Source organism: Myotis brandtii, unplaced genomic scaffold (genome assembly GCF_000412655.1).
Source record: "Myotis brandtii unplaced genomic scaffold, ASM41265v1 scaffold897, whole genome shotgun sequence".
Lineage (NCBI taxonomy): Eukaryota > Metazoa > Chordata > Mammalia > Chiroptera > Vespertilionidae > Myotis > Myotis brandtii.
This window is the reverse complement of record NW_005371679.1, coordinates 286413-302857: the sequence shown is the minus strand read 5'-3', so window position 1 is coordinate 302857 and position 16445 is coordinate 286413. Positions and strand designations below refer to the sequence as shown.

Here is a 16445-nt window from a genome sequence, read left to right as displayed (position 1 = left end):
GCAGGAGGTTGGCCCCACCTGAGCCATCCCAGGGCACCAGCCCCTGCCACTCGGGCCTCCTGCGGGCGCCCAGCCCCGGGTGTTGGGCCAGCTCAGCAGGTAAAAGGAAGCAGGATCACAGAGCTTGAAGTCCAATACCTAGGTCTCGGGCTGTCCTCACCTGCTGGGGACCTTATGCAAATAAATGAATGTTCTTGCACCTTTGTTCCAATTTGTCTAATGGGATCCTAGGGGCCTGCTGCATCCAGGTCTGCATCAGCGAGGGCCGGGAGTGAGGCCCCATTCCCGCTGGAGTGAGGGGATCAGCAATCCATTCCTCCTGGAGGCAGGCCGTCCTGGATGCCACCCCCGTTGGGGGAGCCACCATGAGGAAGCTATCCCAGGCTGCATCTGGTCAGGTTGCTGGACCATCTGGGCTGAGGGAGGGGTGAGCCTTCGGCCTGGCAGCCTCGGGGGTTGGCCTGTTGCCACCCCGGCCTCTGGCTGGTGTTGTCACTCTGGGGCAGGTGTAACAACCTTTGCCGTGGAAATGACACAGAAAAGACATTTGACAAAACTCAACACTCCTTCAAGATAAAAATTCTCAGCAAGCTAGGCATAGACAGGAACTTTCTCAACCATCTAAAAGGCATCTACAGCCCTAGCTGGGTTTGCTCGGTGGATAGAGTGTCGGCCTGTGGACTGAAGCATCCCGGGTTCGATTCGGGTCCAGGGCACATGCCTGGGTTGCGGGCTCGATCCCCAGTGGGGTGCGTGCAGGAGGCAGCTGATCAATGATTCTCTCTCACCATGGATATTTCAATCTCTCCCTCTCTGAAATCAATAAAAACATATCTAAAAAAACAAAAGGCATCTACAGAGAACATACAGTTGACATCACATTAAATAGTGAAAGACTGGAAGCTTTTCCCCTATTAGTGAGAAGAGGGCGAGGATGTCTGCTCCTCCCCACGCCTATTCAGCATCTTCCCGGAGCTTGTGCAGTAAGAAAAAACGAAAGGCACACAGATGGTCTCTATTTACAGACAACATGGCTGTCACATAGGGAATCTCTCAGAGGATTTATTTATATTGCCTACCTGGCCGCTCGGGTTGGCGTCAGCACCCTGTCCTAACAGCTACTTCATGCACGAAGCCCTCCAGCTGGGCTGCGCGGTACCCGGTGTCTGGCTTCATGTGTTTGGGAGAAGTGCCAAGATCTACTGTTTCGCATCCTCCACGGCTTCCAGCCTCAGGGGACCGGTGGGTGAGCTGGTGGGAAAGAAAGGGAAGTAGCTTGGTTCCTTCTCCCCTGGCATCTCAGCCCACCACTGCCCTCCCCTTGTCTCTCTCTCTCTCTCTTTTTAAAAACATATTTTTATTTATTTCAAAGAGGAAGGGAGAGGGAGAAACATCAATGATGAAAGAGGATCATTGATTGGCTGCCTCCTGCACGCCCCACACTGGGGATCAACCCCGCAACCCAGGCATGTGCCCTTGACCGGGAATCGATCGAGGGACCTTTCAGTCCACAGGCCGACACTCTATCCACTGAGCCAAACCAGCGAGGGCTCGCTCCCCTTGTCTCTTTATCTTCTAGGCAGTGACCTCCTCTAACACCTTCTGTAACCCTCCTTGGCAGTCTGTCTCAGGATGCTTATGCCCAGTCACAGCCAGGAGAGGCAGTGCAAACCTGCCTGGGTGCACAGCGCAGGGCCCATATACAGTGGGGCCTTGACTAACGAGTTGAATTCGTTCCGTGACGGAGCTCGTAACTCAAATTACTCGTATGTCAAATCAAAAAGTACCACAGTATACTAGGATTTCCTTTTCTCCACATTCTTGCCAGCGCTTGTGTATTGATTTATTGAGGTAGCCATTCTGGCTAGGGTATCTGAAGGTGGCTCGTAACCCGAATTTTAGCTCGCAACTCAAAGCAAAAAATCGGCCGAGAGACGGCTCGTATCTCGAAAAACTCGTTAGTCGGGACACTCGTAAGTCAAGGCCCCACTGTACTCTCGAGGAGAGCCTGGCCCCCTCAGCCTGCAGCCGCCAGCAGGGTCTGCCCTCCCTGGACCTGGGCTGATGGATGCCTTCTTGGGCCTCCGGATTCAAGCCAAGATCCTGGTATTGGAGCCCAGTGACTGGGCCCCCCTTTGACCCCGCTGGACGGGAGGGAACACGTGGTTGGGCCTTGGCAAAGTGTGCTGTGCACGGCACAGGAGGGTGTGGGGTAAAGGCTGAGAGGCAGGAGGGTGGTGGGTCTCAGAGGGCCTGGGCGCCTGTGGCCAGCCTTCTGAATATCAAAAATCCCTCTAATCCCCACATGGTTGTGATCTCCACTGGTTTGTTGGCAACGATGATCCCAAGTGAATTTGTATTTCATTAAGGACAAAATCAAGTGTATGTACTTGGACAAGACTGTCCTGAAAACACAGGTCCGGCTCCTGAGGAATCTCAGATCTGGGACCGAATACCTAACATTCACTGAGCGCTTACACGGGAGCCACCGAGAGATCGGAGCAGGAGAGGGCACCATAGGGCTGGTGACAAGCGGGTCTCTGTTGCAGTGCTGGGGGAGGCTTAAAAAGACCCAGGGGAGCCCTAGCCGGTGTGGCTCAGTGGATAGAGCATCGGCCTGTGGCCTGAAGGGTCCCTGGTTCGATTCCAGTCAAGGGCACATGCCCAGGTTGCGGCCGATCCATGATTCTCTCACATTGATGTTTCTAGGTCTCTCTCCCTCTCCCTTCCTCTCTAAAATCAGTAAAAAAATATTTTAAAAAAGTTTAAGATTCTCACTCTCTAAAATGGTTGTGACGCCTGGTCCTACTTTCCAAACCCTTCTTCATTAATCTATGCACACAGAAATATATATTCACAGAAAACTCACACATGGCAACTTGTGGAAGTCTTATTCTGTTAGTAAATTATAACTATAGAATAATAATAATAATAATAATAATACAGTGGGGCCTTGACTTACGAGTTTAATTCGTTCCATGATGGAGCTCCTAACTCAAATTACTCGTATGTCAAATCACAAAGTGAACGAGTGAGACACGTGATGCTGGGCTGATGTTGTGGCGTTCACTGTGGCGGGTGGGGTATCTGAAGCTGGCTCGGAACCCGAATTTTAGCTCGCAACTCAAAGCAAAAAATCGGCCGAGAGACGGCTTGTATCTCGAAAAACTCGTTAGTCGGGACACTCGTATGTCAAGGCCCCACTGTAATAAAAAGACCCAGGGGTGAGTGTGGAGACGAAGAGCCCACAAAAATGGCATGAAAGAGGCAGGGTCTTCAGCCTAAATGCTAACAAACTGGAGATGCCACCTGGGAGTTCCCCCTCTCCTGTTGCCCCTGGGGTCTCTGGGCCCAGACTGTGCAAAGGCTGTGGTCCGTCGGCCTGATGGAGCCCAGTGGGGGCAGAGGGGGGACCCCTGATCTGGAGCCGGGCCCTGCCACCTCCTGCCAGCCAGCCTCCCTCTTCCCTTCCCCATGCCTGTCACCTTTGATCTCCTTATCACCAGCCGCTCTGGTGGGTTCATTTGGGAGCTGCCCGAGTTAATGAGTTCTCCGGGCGGCAGGGCCGCACGCCCTCCCGCTGGGGTGAGGACTTCACACCTCCGGGCCCTGTGTTTTGACAAGTGCCTGGGCCAGTGGCTCCTGCTCCCCTGCCCGAGCCTTCCCTCCGCTTGCCAAAGTGTAAGGCTGGGAAATGAGCCCTGGGCGCCGCCCCGCTGAGCAGAGGTGAGAGTTCAGGGGGGCGGGGGGCAGTCAGGACAGCACCCCGGTAGGCCTCTGCCTTCCTGCTAGGAACCAGCCGGTCTCCTCAGGCCGAGCCAAGCCGGGGTCTGGGTGCTGCCCCCCTCTCCCACCTCCCAGCCCCAGTGCCCGCATTTCCCGGCAGCCCCCCAACATACGACATATGGGTGCTAATCGAAGGTGCTATGTCAATATGCCCCTGGCAGCCCTTCATTCCTGTCGGGCTGGAGCCAGAGCCCCAGGGGAAGGAAGCAGCTCTGTACCACCAGCCTGCCTAGCGTCAGCAGGCGCATCCCCTGGGAACCTCCTAATTTGGGGGTCCCCTCCTGCCAGGGGTCCTCCAGCCTTGTTGTTTATGAAGCCCTCACCTTCAGACAGCCTAGGACACCCCTCTGGAGTGTGGGCTGGGATCCCTGTCCTGCCATGTCCCATGTCTTACCTGTGTTACTCACTGTCTCTGAGCCCCAGCTCCTGCTTCTGTGCCTCGCGGGGTGTGGCACCGACTGTGAAGACGTGGCAAGGATCGAATGACACCCACAGACACGCTTCGTGCAGCACCCACGTGCACGCTAAGCCTGCCCCCTGGGGCCTGGCACTGTGCTGGGGCCCGGCTGGGTCACAGCTCACAGCCCTGCTGCAACGCAGGTGTTACGGACTCGCTTGGTTGATGAGGCAACAGAGTGGCGAGAGGGTGTCCCCTGTCACATGGCTGCAAGGGGCAGAGCTGGGGTCCGTCTGGCTCTGTCTGGGGCCACAGCTGGTGTTGCCCCTGCCACCTCTGAGTCTGGGGGGCTCGATGGCTCCTTTCCTCCAGGAGGGCTGCCCTGAGAGTGAGGGTGCCAGGCGGGGGTGATGCCCTCAAGCCCCCTGGAACCCTGCTCCATGTCAAAGGGACCTGTGGACATGAAAAAGAGAAAGGCATCCAGCACCAGAGTCCCTGAGGATGGAGCCAGAGAATGCGGATCTGAAAAGTAACACCTCCCAGACTCTAGTGAGCCGCCTCCCAGTGCAGAGCGTGGACTAGGCCTGGGGCGCCTGTCTCCCGACCCCCACCCATGGGTCCGAAGCAGATGCATGAGGATGTGCTTGGGCTGGAGGCGGGCTGAGGCCGCCTGGAGCCCAGAGCAGTCAGAGGGCCCAGCACGAGGCTCCCAACTCCTCCTCCTCCTCCTCTCTCCCTCCCTCCTTCCCCAGCAGCCGCCCAGCTCCAGCCCAAGGCTCCCAGGAAGCCCCTTCCCACTGGGATCACCCCCTCTCCTCACACCTCTGGCTCCCGGAGCCACTGAGTTGGCAAGCCATATGGAATAGATTATTCTGGAACCACGATAATCTGATTATCCTGGCCGTGGATCAGCTGGATATGCAGCCAGTGGAAGTCACAGGAGGCAGAGGGGTGATGAGGAGGGAGGGGGTGGGAAGAAAGGGGAGAGATTTGGCGGATTCCGGGGAAGGATCAAGAGGAGCCCTGGGAGCCGGGCTGAGAGCAGGGCAAGCAGACCCTGCCTCTGCCCTTAGGGGGGTCACACGCTCTCCTTTGCTTCATCTGGGCACATGGCGGGGGGGTCTGAGCTTTACAGTGAAAGGTGGGGAAACTGAGGCATAAAGTGGCCCGTTTCTCCGACTGTAAAATGCAGCAGGGACTCCCGACTGCCTGCCCAGATGTCCTGGGAGCTCTGCACGTTTGGTGAGAAAGCCCGTCTCAGGCCACAGTGCTGACCCGGAGTCATGCACACAGTATGGATAGGTGGACCGGGTACAGCGTCCTTGCATTTCCAGCCACAGGCAGCAGAGGGCGCTGCCCCGCCGCCTGGGATCTTAGGATCCGTACAAGGCAGACCTACCTCTGACCAGTCAGAGAGAGGCCTCTTCCCTGGAGCCAGAGCCAGGGCCAGGGCAGGGTGGGAGTGGTGGGCACGGGGAGCTAAGCAGAGGTGCCAGAGGTGCCAGAGGTGCCGGGCTGGCCTACGAAGGGGTGAAGCTGGCTCAGCGCCGGCGTGATGGGCTCTGTGACCCCGACAGGCCGATGGTCTTTTCTGGGCCCGTTTGCTCATCCGTCCATCAGTGTGCAGAGAGGCAGAGCACGATGGAGCCTAGAGGGGAAGCGGGGCAGGGGACCGGCTCAGGAGGGCTCTGGTCCCTTCCCGCCTCCCCACACGCAGCCCTGGAACGAAGGCTGAAAGAGTCAAACCACCAGCCGACCGAAACTCCAGGCGGGACACCTTGGGCTCTGAGCCCTTGCCAGCTCCCTGGAGAGGATCTGCAGGCCCAGCTCGGCTGCCAACGTGGGGCACATCCAGCCCCAGCCCCCCCCACCCCCCCGAAAGCACAGGACGCAGCTCTTTCCAGGCAGGGTGTACAGGTTTCGGGCCCCGCTAACCCCGCCCCTGGCCTGGCTGACTGCTCACAGCAGTGAGGTGCCAGCACAATGACCAGGCCGCAGGGCTAGAAACCCCCACCTGGGCTCCCACACCAAGTCGCTGGGTGGCTGGGGCCCTCAGCCAGCTCCAGGTCCTCCTTCCCAAGAGCAGGGGGAGGAGGCCACCCCATCCCACCTCCCCAAAGGTACCTGACTTTAGACCCAACAAGAAGCAGAGTGGGGGCTGGTAGACTGAGCTGGAATGCCTGGGCAGGGCCTGGGGGGGGGGGGTGCAGAGTCTGTGCGGCCTCCTTTGCCAGAGGCTGGGGTACAGAGATGTCCCTGGACCGAGTGGGGAACCTCTAGAGCAGCGGTTCTCAACCTGTGGGTCGCGACCCCTTTGGGGGTCGAATGACCCTTTCACAGGGGTCGCCTAAGACCATCGGAAAACACATATATAATTACATATTGTTTTTGTGATTCATCACTATGCTTTCATTATGTTCAATTTGTAACAATGAAAATACATCCTGCATATCAGATATTTACATGACAATTCATAACAGTAGCAACATGACAGTGATGAAGTAGCAACGAAAATAATTTTATGGTTGGGGGTCACCACAACATGGGGAACTGTATTAAAGGGTCGCCGCATTAGGAACGTTGAGAACCACTGCCCTAGAGGAAGTGCAAGAGCTTAAATGGACCAGATAATGAATCGAGCAGAAGGGTCTCACGTGATCAGTATTGCTTATGGGCCCCAAACTGAGGATAGAATGAACTCCGTCCTCGGCTCTGGAGGGTCCCCCACGGAGAAATCCCGGATGCAATCCTGGGCCTGAGCCGAGGACGTTTTCTTCCCCCTTGGAGGTCATGCCCCAGCCCAGGCCCTGGGCGTGCGCGGTCAGCGTCTGGCACAGGCGGTCACACAGGTGTGCTGGCCCGAGCTGGTGGCCGCCCATAACCAGGTCCCCACCTCTGGGGACCCCCTGGGGCAGGACTTCAAGACAGCCTCAGCGTGCCCTTGCCCAGCGGTTCCCCTGATGGGAATTCATCCTGATTAGAAAAGATTAAAAGCACAAGTGAAGGCATACTGCTGAGTGACAGAACCAAGCTGCAGGAAAAAAAAGAAAAAAAAAGAAAAAGAAAACATTCCGTGAAGCACCACTGATATAAGCAAAAACAAGAATCTAAAAAATCCCTACATAGAAAGTCATCAAATGACACACTGCATTTTGTAAAAATCTACTGTGTAAAAGAGGCCCCAGTTCTCACCAAATCCATAATAACAGATCCAGTCTTATTTGGTAGGAGCGGAGGTCTGGGTTGGGGGCGGGGGAGAGAGTCAAGGAAGACTTTAATCTTCATCTGTAATGTTTACATTTTTGACAAGGAGATTATATAGTTTAAAACTGCATGTGAATGTACAATTTTAAACTACAGTGGGGCCTTGACTTATGAGTTTAATTCGTTCCGTGACGGAGCTCGTAACTCAAATTACTCGTATGTCAAATCATGAAGTGAACATTGTAAAAATCTACTGTGTAAAAGAGGCCCCAGTTCTCACCAAATCCATAATAACAGATCCAGTCTTATTTGGTAGGAGCGGAGGTCTGGGTTGGGGGCGGGGGAGGGAGTCAAGGAAGACTTTACTCTTCACCTGTAATGTTTACATTTTTGACAAGGAGATTATATAGTTTAAAACTGAATGTTAATGTACAATTTTAAACTATTTGTAAAATTGTAAGTATAAGGATATTCCTCCGTGGAAAACTGTAAGGCATCTCAGTGTCTACCAGAGAACTTGTTACTAAACTGTTACCACCACCCCATGGAGTACATGGCAGGCCTCCAAAATCTTGGTTTAGAAATACAGGTACTGCCCTAGCCAGTGTGGCTCAGTGGATAGAGCGTCGGCCTGTGGACCAAAGGGTCACGGGTTCGATTCCGGTCAAGGGCACGTACCTCGGTTGCAGGCTCCTCCCCGGCCTGGGCCATGGTCGGGGCGCGTGCAGGAGGCAAACAATCGATGTTTCTCTCTGTCTTTCCCTCTCTCTTCCACTCTCTCTGAAAATCAATGAAAAAATATCCTCGGGTGAGGATTAAAAAAAAAAGAAAGAATGTATGTATGGATACAGAAAATGATCTTAATACATCAGTGAGAAAAACTGGTCACAGAACAATGTGCTCTTTAAATACCCACAGGGTCTAGAATAGGTATTTGTAAGGCAAACATTCATAACAGCATTAGTCACTGGTTGTCAGCAATAAACAAATGGTAGAAACAACCTCAGTGTCCACTGACTGATGAATGGGTAAACCAATGTGGTAGATCCACACAATGGAATAGTATTCAGCCATGAAAAGGAATGAAGTTTGGACACATGCTACAGCATGGATGACCCTTGAATACATTATGCTAAATGAAGTAAGCCAGACACCAAAAGACAAATACTGTATGATTCCACTTATAGGAAATACCTACAATAGTCAAATTCATAACAGAGGAAGCCCGTTAGAGGTTACCAGAGGCTGGGGGGATGTGGGTAAGGGAGAGCTGTTGTTTAATGGGGTACAGAGTTCCTACTTGAGGTGATAAAAAAAAGTTTTGGACATAGAAGTGGTGATGGTTGCACACATTGAGTGTAATTAATGCCACTGAATTGCACACTTAAAACGATTAAGATGGCAAATTTTAATGTTTACACACACACACACACACACACACACACACACACACATATATATAGCCACAATTTAAAAAATTATAAATGTGCCCTAGCTGGTTTGGCTCAGTGGATAGAGCGTTGGCCTGTGGACTGAAGGGTCCCGGGTTCAATTCCAGTCAAGAGCACATGCCTGGGTTGTGGGCTCGATCCCCAGTGTGGGGCGTGCAGGAGGCAGCCAATCAATGATTCTCTCATCATTGATGTTTCTCTCTCTCTCTCTCCCTCTCCCTTCCTCTCTGAAATCAATGAAAATATATTTTAAAAAAATAAACAGGTGAATGTATTGTATGTGAATTGTATCTCCATTAAGTTCTTTTTATAAATTAAGCCTATCGGGGGGACATTGGTTATCATATAGGTGTCAGGTGTGAATTTCTATGTTACAGGATCTGTATATTACACTGTGTGCCCAACACCTTTTTTTCTGACATAAAAAGTTATTTATAAAAATAAAATACCAGGGTATATATACAGAAGAACACCCACAACACATAAAAAGCCCGACACGCTCTCTCTCCATGCCTCCATGTAAGTGCTCGTGTATTTGTGGGGATGCCTAGAAAGGGTTGGGATGCGGAGAGATGGACCCACATGCCATGGTGGTTCTCTCTGGGTGGATGAAACTGGGGCATTTAAGATTCCCTTCTTTTTGATTGTCTATACAGGGTATCGTCTCGATTTTCTTTTTTAAAATATATTTTTATGGATTTCAGAGAGGAAGGGAGAGGGATAGAAAGATAGAAACATCAACCATGAGAGAGAATCATTGATTGGCTGCCTCCTGCTTGCCCCACACTGGGGATCGAGCCCGCAACCCAGGCATGTGCCCTTGACTGGAATCGAACCTGGGACCCTTCAGTCCACAGGCTGACGCTCTATCCACTGAGCCAAACCAGCTAGAGCTCATCTCGATTTTCTGTAACAGCATTCCTTGCTTTGGTAAAGGAAAGAAAAAAGGGAAGGAAGAAAAGGAGGGCGGAGGGAGTCTTTGCAGAACCACCCCCCACGCTTGTTTGCATTCCAGCAAGAGTGGGCACCACTCATTCTCCCCTTCGTCCCTCCCATGAGCTGCAGGACTTCAGACGATCACTCCTCGCCAGCAGGGCGGCAGGCAGGATTTGTGGAGTGCCACGAGCTGAACACATGGTGCCAGCCCTCATCATCTCAGCAAAGAAACCCATTTCACAGATGGTAAGACTGAGGCTCAAGGGGACTGAGCCCAGGCAGGCTGGCTCTAGGCTTAAGCTGCCGCGACCGGGCCCTGGCACACCAGCCTCCTCAGCTCAGCTTTCTTGTTGGAGGGAGAGCAGGGGGTTTCCCTCCATGCCCTGCCCGCTGGGTACCTGTGGCCCCCAGCCAGCTCCCCATCCCTCTGCTTCTCCAGCCAACAGTGGCCACACCCATCCCTCCTTCCTCCACATTCTCTCCTTCCTCAGAATTTCTGTGGACTCATTGCCTCCCTGAGTCCAAACTCCTCACCCAACAGGAATTCCAGCTCCCGTCTGCTCATCCGCACCCTCTCCACCCGTCCCCATCCCCATCCCCGTCCCGCTTGGCATTGCCCTGGGCCTTCCACTCCCAGAGGTGGGCTCACACCTTTCCCCGCTGCCTGGAATGTCCCACCTCCGCTTGGAGGAAACCCCACAATTTCAGGCCCCTCCTTTCCTTCTGCAACCCGCCCCGCTGACTAGCCAGGGAGCAGGTCTGTCGCCCACGGGGTCCCAGCACACCAGGCCACCGCAGACCCCGAGCCCACTGGCTCCTCTTTCTCCTCCGGCTCGAGCTCCCAGCGGGCAGCGACTGGTCCCCGCTGGAGCCTGGGCCCCGGGCCGGGGGATTTCCCGGGGTGTCGTGCACGGCCCTTGTGGGGTCAAATCCTGGCTCTGGGGACCTTAGGCAGAGGATGGTCCTCTCTGGGACTGGCTCCCACCTGAGCAAGAGGAGAACAGCGGCCCGAAGTCCTGGGTTCGCGCCCTGAATGGCTATGCAGGCAGCGCTGGGCACTGACGTTACAGAAGGCCTGGGAAGACTGGGGCAGGGAGCTCCAGCTCCAGCAGCTGCTCTGTGACCTCCTCCTGGTGGCTGTCAGTCTCTGGGCCTCCCGGTGACACCAACGATGCTCTGCCTGGCACGGCCTTGTCATTGGGCTTCCCTGGCTGTGCCCAGAGTCACGCGCCAGCACCTGGGCCGGGGAGAAACAGTATCTGGGCAGGCGGACTCAGGGTGTCCTCCCTCGCCATCTGGGGACATAGAATCTGCCTTTCCCCGGGGCCCCCCAGAGTGGGGACCTGCAGCCCCCCCACACCCCAGAAGTGCGCTCCAGGGATTCCGAGGGGGCCTGCTGCCGGCTGTTTTGAAGGGCCCTGCACACCCTCGTTCCCAAGGTGACACCTCGTGCCCTGAGGGAGGCAGCCTTGTGTCAACAGGCAGAGCGGAGGTGTGAAGGCAGCCACAGTGGCCAAGGGGGCGGCTGGGCTGGCCGGCACTGCTGGCTGGTAATGAGAATACCACATGGCCCCCGCAGCCCCACACGCTGGCCTCCCGCCTTCCCTCCCCTGTTCCCACAGCCGGTCCACCCCGAGGGCCTGAAGGGAAAGACGACCTACGGGGCAGGGGCCAGGCCGTAACCTGCCCCCAGCCTTGGACCTGCTCCCGGGGGCCCTGTATGCCCGCCCGGGAGAAAGAGCAGGTGCAGAACAAATGGGGAGGCCTGAGCTGAGCCACCGGGAGCAGGCCTGGTGCAGCCCCCGCCCCCCCCACACCCCCTACAGCCCTTCTCATCTGACTGCGGGTCAGGGGCGAAGTCCTGGGGAGTCCACAGGGGATGATGGGACTGAGGCGTGAGTGTCCTCACCTACATAATAGGTGCACTGAGCTGGGCACTGCCGGCCTCACGGCGCCCAGCCGACTGCAGCCACGCAGACAAGCTCAGCCAAAGGCGGATGTGGCTGTGGTTCCAGCCCCAGAGCAGGCCCGGCTGAGCCAGAGCTTCGGGCTCCGAGGAGAGCAGGCCTGGGGGTGTTCCCAGCGCCAGGACACCTGTGAGGCCCCTGAAGCGCCCTGTGGCTCCCTCACCGAGACTGCCCAGAGCCCAAGGCAGCACCCCCCATCCTCTCCTGATTCTGGGCTTCAGCTCTAAAAGGACCTCAGGCCTGACGGTGTGGCTCAGTGGTTGAGCGTCGACCTATGAACCAGGAGGTCATGGTTCGATTCCTGTCAGGGCACGTGCCCGGGTTGCGGGCTCGATCCCCAGTGTAGGACGTGCTAGAGGCAGCCCATCCATGATTCTCTCTCATCACGGATGTTTCTCTCTCTCTCTTCCTCTCTGAAATCAATAAAAAAAATAAAAAGGGGTCGTCAAGTCCAACTCTCTGCTGGTGGAGCCTGTCAGGTGGGCAGAGGCAGGACCAGCCTCCCACTGCACTGGGCCTACTGAGCAGGCGTCTGGCCTCTCCTTGGTCACCTCCAGGGACGGGCCACTCACTCCCAGACAGTCCCTCTGACCTTAGAGAGTTCTTTACTCTCCCGGGAGTATTCCCCTCCAGCCACCTGGAGACATTACATCACCTACTTTTTTCCTTTTTGGACAAAGCACCCCCGAGGCCTTTAGCTATTTCTCTAGCGACCTGGCTCCAAGCCCCCTCGCCAGCCGCCCTCCCCTGCGTTTGTCCCCGTCCCTCATGAGCTGTGGCCCCCAGGCTGAGACCAGCCTCCGTGGTGGAAGACCTTGCTGGTCCTGAACGGGAAGGGGATCACATCTGCTCCTCGTGCCCTCGAAGCCTGGAAGGCAATGACTGCCCTGCCCTTTCCAAACGTGCAGCTGGTGACACGGTGCCCCCTGACCCTGGACTCAGAGGGGGGCACACGGGGCTCCGTTGATGCCACTGTGTTAGATCTGATGCTGCTTCCAGCCTGTCGGGATATCCTAGATCAGGGGTGGGCAAACTTTTTGACTCGAGGGCCACAATGGGTTCTTAAACTGGACCGGAGGGCCGGAACAAAAGCATGGATGGAGTGTTTGTGTGAACTAATATAAATTCAAAGTAAACATCATTACATAAAAGGGTACGGTCTTTTTTTTTTTTTTAGTTTTATTCATTTCAAACGGGCCGGATCCGGCCCCCGGGCCGTAGTTTGCCCACGGCTGGCTTAGATCCTGGCTGTTACCCAGTTCACGCCTCGGGTTTGGCTCTTACCCTACATGAAGTCTGTTCATATCTTCATTCAAGACCATAGGCTGCCCCGGACAAGACTGGGAACAGAGCTGGCGGCACATCACGAGAGACCTTCCTCCAGGGAAACATCTGCCCATTCATCTGTGGGGACAATGAAACTGTGATGTATCCACTAAACTGTCATCCAGCTCACATGGCCCCCGTGTTCACGTGGGTACCCTAGGAGCGTCTTCATCACGCGGACAGGAATGGTGTCTGGCTGCTCATTGCACGCACCCAAAATGACAACGACTTGAACAAAATGGTGGGGCCCGGACGGCGTGGCTCAGTGGTTGAGCGTCGACCTATGAGCCAGGAGGTCACGGTTCGATTCCCGGTCAGGGCACGTGCCCGGGTTGCAGGCTTGATCCCCAGTTGTAGGACGTGCTAGAGGCAGCCCATCCATGATTCTCTCTCATCACGGATGTTTCTCTCTCTCTCTTCCTCTCTGAAATCAATTAAAAAACAACAAAAAACAAGATGGTGATTCATTTTCTCGCACATTGAAGAAACTCACGGGCAGACAGTCCGGGGCTAGCGTGGCACTGTCCTGTCATCACTGATGCCTCGGGCTTCTTTCTGCTCCACCACCCTCAGTGCGTGACTTCCGTCTTTGAGGTTGCCTCCCGGTCACAACATGGTTGCTGGAGCTCCAGCCATCACACCTATTTTCCAGAAAATGTAAGTGGTTAGAGCCACAGGCGGATACCTCCCTGCTTTAAAGCACTTTCCTCAAAGCCTCATTCAATACTTCCACCAACATTTTATTGGCCATTCCATCTGCAAGGGAGGCTGGGAACTGTAGGGGCTTCGTTTTTTTGTTTTTTTAATTTAATATATTTTTATTGATTTCAGAGAGGAAAGGAGAGGGAGAGAGAGATAGAAACATCAATGATGAGGAGAATCATCGATCGGCGGCCTCCTGCACGCCCCACACTGGGGATTGAGCCTGCAACCTGGGCCTGTGCCCTGACTGGGAATTGAATCTCGACCTCCTGGTTCATAGGTCGATGCTCAACCACGGGCGGGGGGGGGGGGGACAGGGTGGAGGACTGTAGGCTTTTAGCTGGGCATGTAACCATCCACAATACAGACTCCTGTTATTAAGGAAGAGAGAAGAGTAGAGGCTGGAGCATATGCTGTGTGGACAACTCCAAGTCCCTGCCACACTTGTCAACATTCTACTGGCCCTGTGTCCTAGATCTAAGCACCGTCTATCTCTTCAGCTGGTAAAGGGTGGAGCTGAGGCTCCAAAACCCAGGTCTGTCTGATTCCTCAGCCCCACCCCTAACCATTAGGCAACACTCCCTCCCTGTGCAAAACGGAGGTCCAGTGGGAGGATGCAGTTGGTTTCCCCGTGGTGAGTGGGGCTGTGCCCCTGGGCCGAAGAGCCCGGATCCCAGGTCCCCTGAAGAGCCACAGGCCAGAGCAAGCCAGGCCCCAGGCCCCACTTTCCAGAATTTATGCCCTGACATCCCACAGTCAGTCTAAGGCCCAGGCTCTGCGGCGAGCCCAGACCAAGAGGAAAAAGCATGCGGGGCTGGGTGCTGGTTGGACTCCCATCATGCACCAAATCCTTTCCCAGGATATCCCTCTGGATTGGCTCCAATGGGTGAGGTGAGGGTGGGATGGGAGAGGGAAGGAATAATTCTGGGTGTTTATTTTTTAAATATATTTTTATTGATTTCAGAGAGGAAGGGAGCGGGATAGAGAGAGACAGAAACAGCAATGATGAGAGAATCATTGAGCGGCTGCCTCCTGCACGCCCCACATTGGGGATCGAGCCCACAACCCAGGCATGTGCCCTGACTGGGAATCAAACTGTGACCTCCTGGTTCATAGGTCGATGCTCAACCACTGACCCACGCTGGCTGGGCAATACTGGGTGTTTAGAACCTTCCTGGAGGTCACAAGGGTACTTTACCACTCCAAATCTAGCCAACTGTGCACATGGCAGTGCTGTTGGGCCAAAACTGAAAACATTCCAAAGTTGTATCAATAAAAAACCGACTAGCCTGGCTGGCTTGGCTCAGTGGATGAGCATCGACCTAAGAAAAAGGTCACTGTTCGATTCCCAGTCAAGGGCACACACCCGGGTTGTGGGCTCGATCCCCAATGTGGGGTGTGCAGGAGGCAGCCGATCCATGATTCTCTCTCATCATTGATATTTCTATCTCTCTCTCCCTTCCTCTCTGAAATCAATAAAAATATTTTAAAAAAGAAACTGACTATGGTGTGAGCAGGCTGTGGAATATTATATACCAGTCAAAAAGGGTGAGTTGGAAAGCTCAAGATTAACAGCACATGAATCTGAAACTTCAGAATCCAGATCCAGAAATATACGTGAAACCTGATGAATTTTGTTTACAACTGTCAATTTCATGCATATAAATTCCTTGCTAGTACAATCTGTCCAAGCTTTACAGTACTGTGTAGCTTTGGATGAATGAATGATTATTTACTTGCGTTTGCCATTATTTCAACGTCAAAAGTGTAGGACGCCCTGGCCGGGTGGCTCAGTTGGTTGGAGCATCGTCCTGTACACCAAAAGGTTTCGGGTTCAATTCCCGGTCAGGACACATACCCGGGTTTTGGGTTCGATTCCCAGTCGTGGATGTGGGAAGGAACTGATCGATATTTCTCTTTCAATCTCTCTCCCTTCTTCTCTCTGTAAAAATCAATAAAAACATATCCTCGGGTGAAGATTAAAAAAAACCCAACAAAACAGAAGTGCAGGACTGAATGTTTTCTAAGTCCACTCTGCCCTCAGGAAAAAGTACTTTGGTATTTTTTTAACCTGGGTTTAAACCCTTTTAACTCATGAAATGTTGCATAACTAACTGCTTCTTTCCAAAGAAAGCCTGTTTAAAATCAGGCATGGTTAACGGATTCCAATTTCTTTTTGTGTTATGGATAAAGTTTCCTCTCCTCATTCATAGCAGCTACAATAAACCACACAACAGCTGCCCTGACCTGTTACTCCAGGCCAGTTATTACTTCATCATAATGTTACAGTGCTAACATAAGCATCTTTTCTCCAACATATTTTAAAATAAGCTCTGAGGAGGCCCAACCGGCGTGGCTCAGTGGTTGAGGGTTGACCTATGAACCAGGAGGTCATGGTTCGATTCTGGTTAGGGCACATGCCCCGGTTGTGGGCTCCATCCCCAGTGTGGGGTGTGCAGGAGGCAGCCGATCAATGATTCTCTTTTATCATATTTTTTAATTCTTTATTAGTTAAGGTATTACAAATGTGTCCTCATCTCCCCCATTTCTCTTTTATCATTGATGTTTCTTTCTTTTTTTTAAAAAAAAAAAAATTTTTTTATTGATTTCAGAGAGGAAGGGAGAGGGAGAAGGAGAGAGAGAGAGAGAGAAACATCAATGATGAGAGAGAATCAT

General features: G+C 53.7%; 2 protein-coding genes across 6 annotated transcripts in view; one reads left to right on the top strand and one right to left on the bottom strand.

Annotated features, from left to right (window-relative positions):
- PEX11A (peroxisomal biogenesis factor 11 alpha) overlaps positions 1-16445 on the bottom strand; it is an 80425-nt gene that overhangs the window by 57081 nt on the left and 6899 nt on the right. Inside the window, exons 2-8 of one of the 5 annotated variants that reach the window (XR_001360430.1) lie at positions 13561-13708; positions 13026-13145; positions 10760-11011; positions 5583-5831; positions 4181-4636; positions 1080-1251; positions 16-516 (exon numbers count right to left, since the gene is read on the bottom strand). Coding sequence is in view for 1 of the 5 variants with exons in the window: in XM_014532488.1 (XP_014387974.1) it covers positions 13026-13141 (116 nt within the window). In the remaining 4 variants the exon portion in view is untranslated. Of the gene's footprint in view, positions 1-15; positions 517-933; positions 1252-4180; positions 4637-5582; positions 5832-7076; positions 7157-10759; positions 11012-13025; positions 13146-13560; positions 13709-16445 lie in introns of those variants that run through there. The other 4 variants (XR_001360428.1, XR_001360429.1, XR_001360427.1 and 1 more) reach the window with 4 other exon arrangements.
- Positions 3220-16445, top strand: part of MESP2 (mesoderm posterior bHLH transcription factor 2) — a 20079-nt gene continuing 6853 nt past the window's right edge. Inside the window, exon 1 of the mRNA XM_014532495.1 lies at positions 3220-3714. Within this exon, the coding sequence (XP_014387981.1) occupies positions 3475-3714 (240 nt within the window). The 5' untranslated portion in view covers positions 3220-3474. The remainder of the gene's footprint in view (positions 3715-16445) is intronic.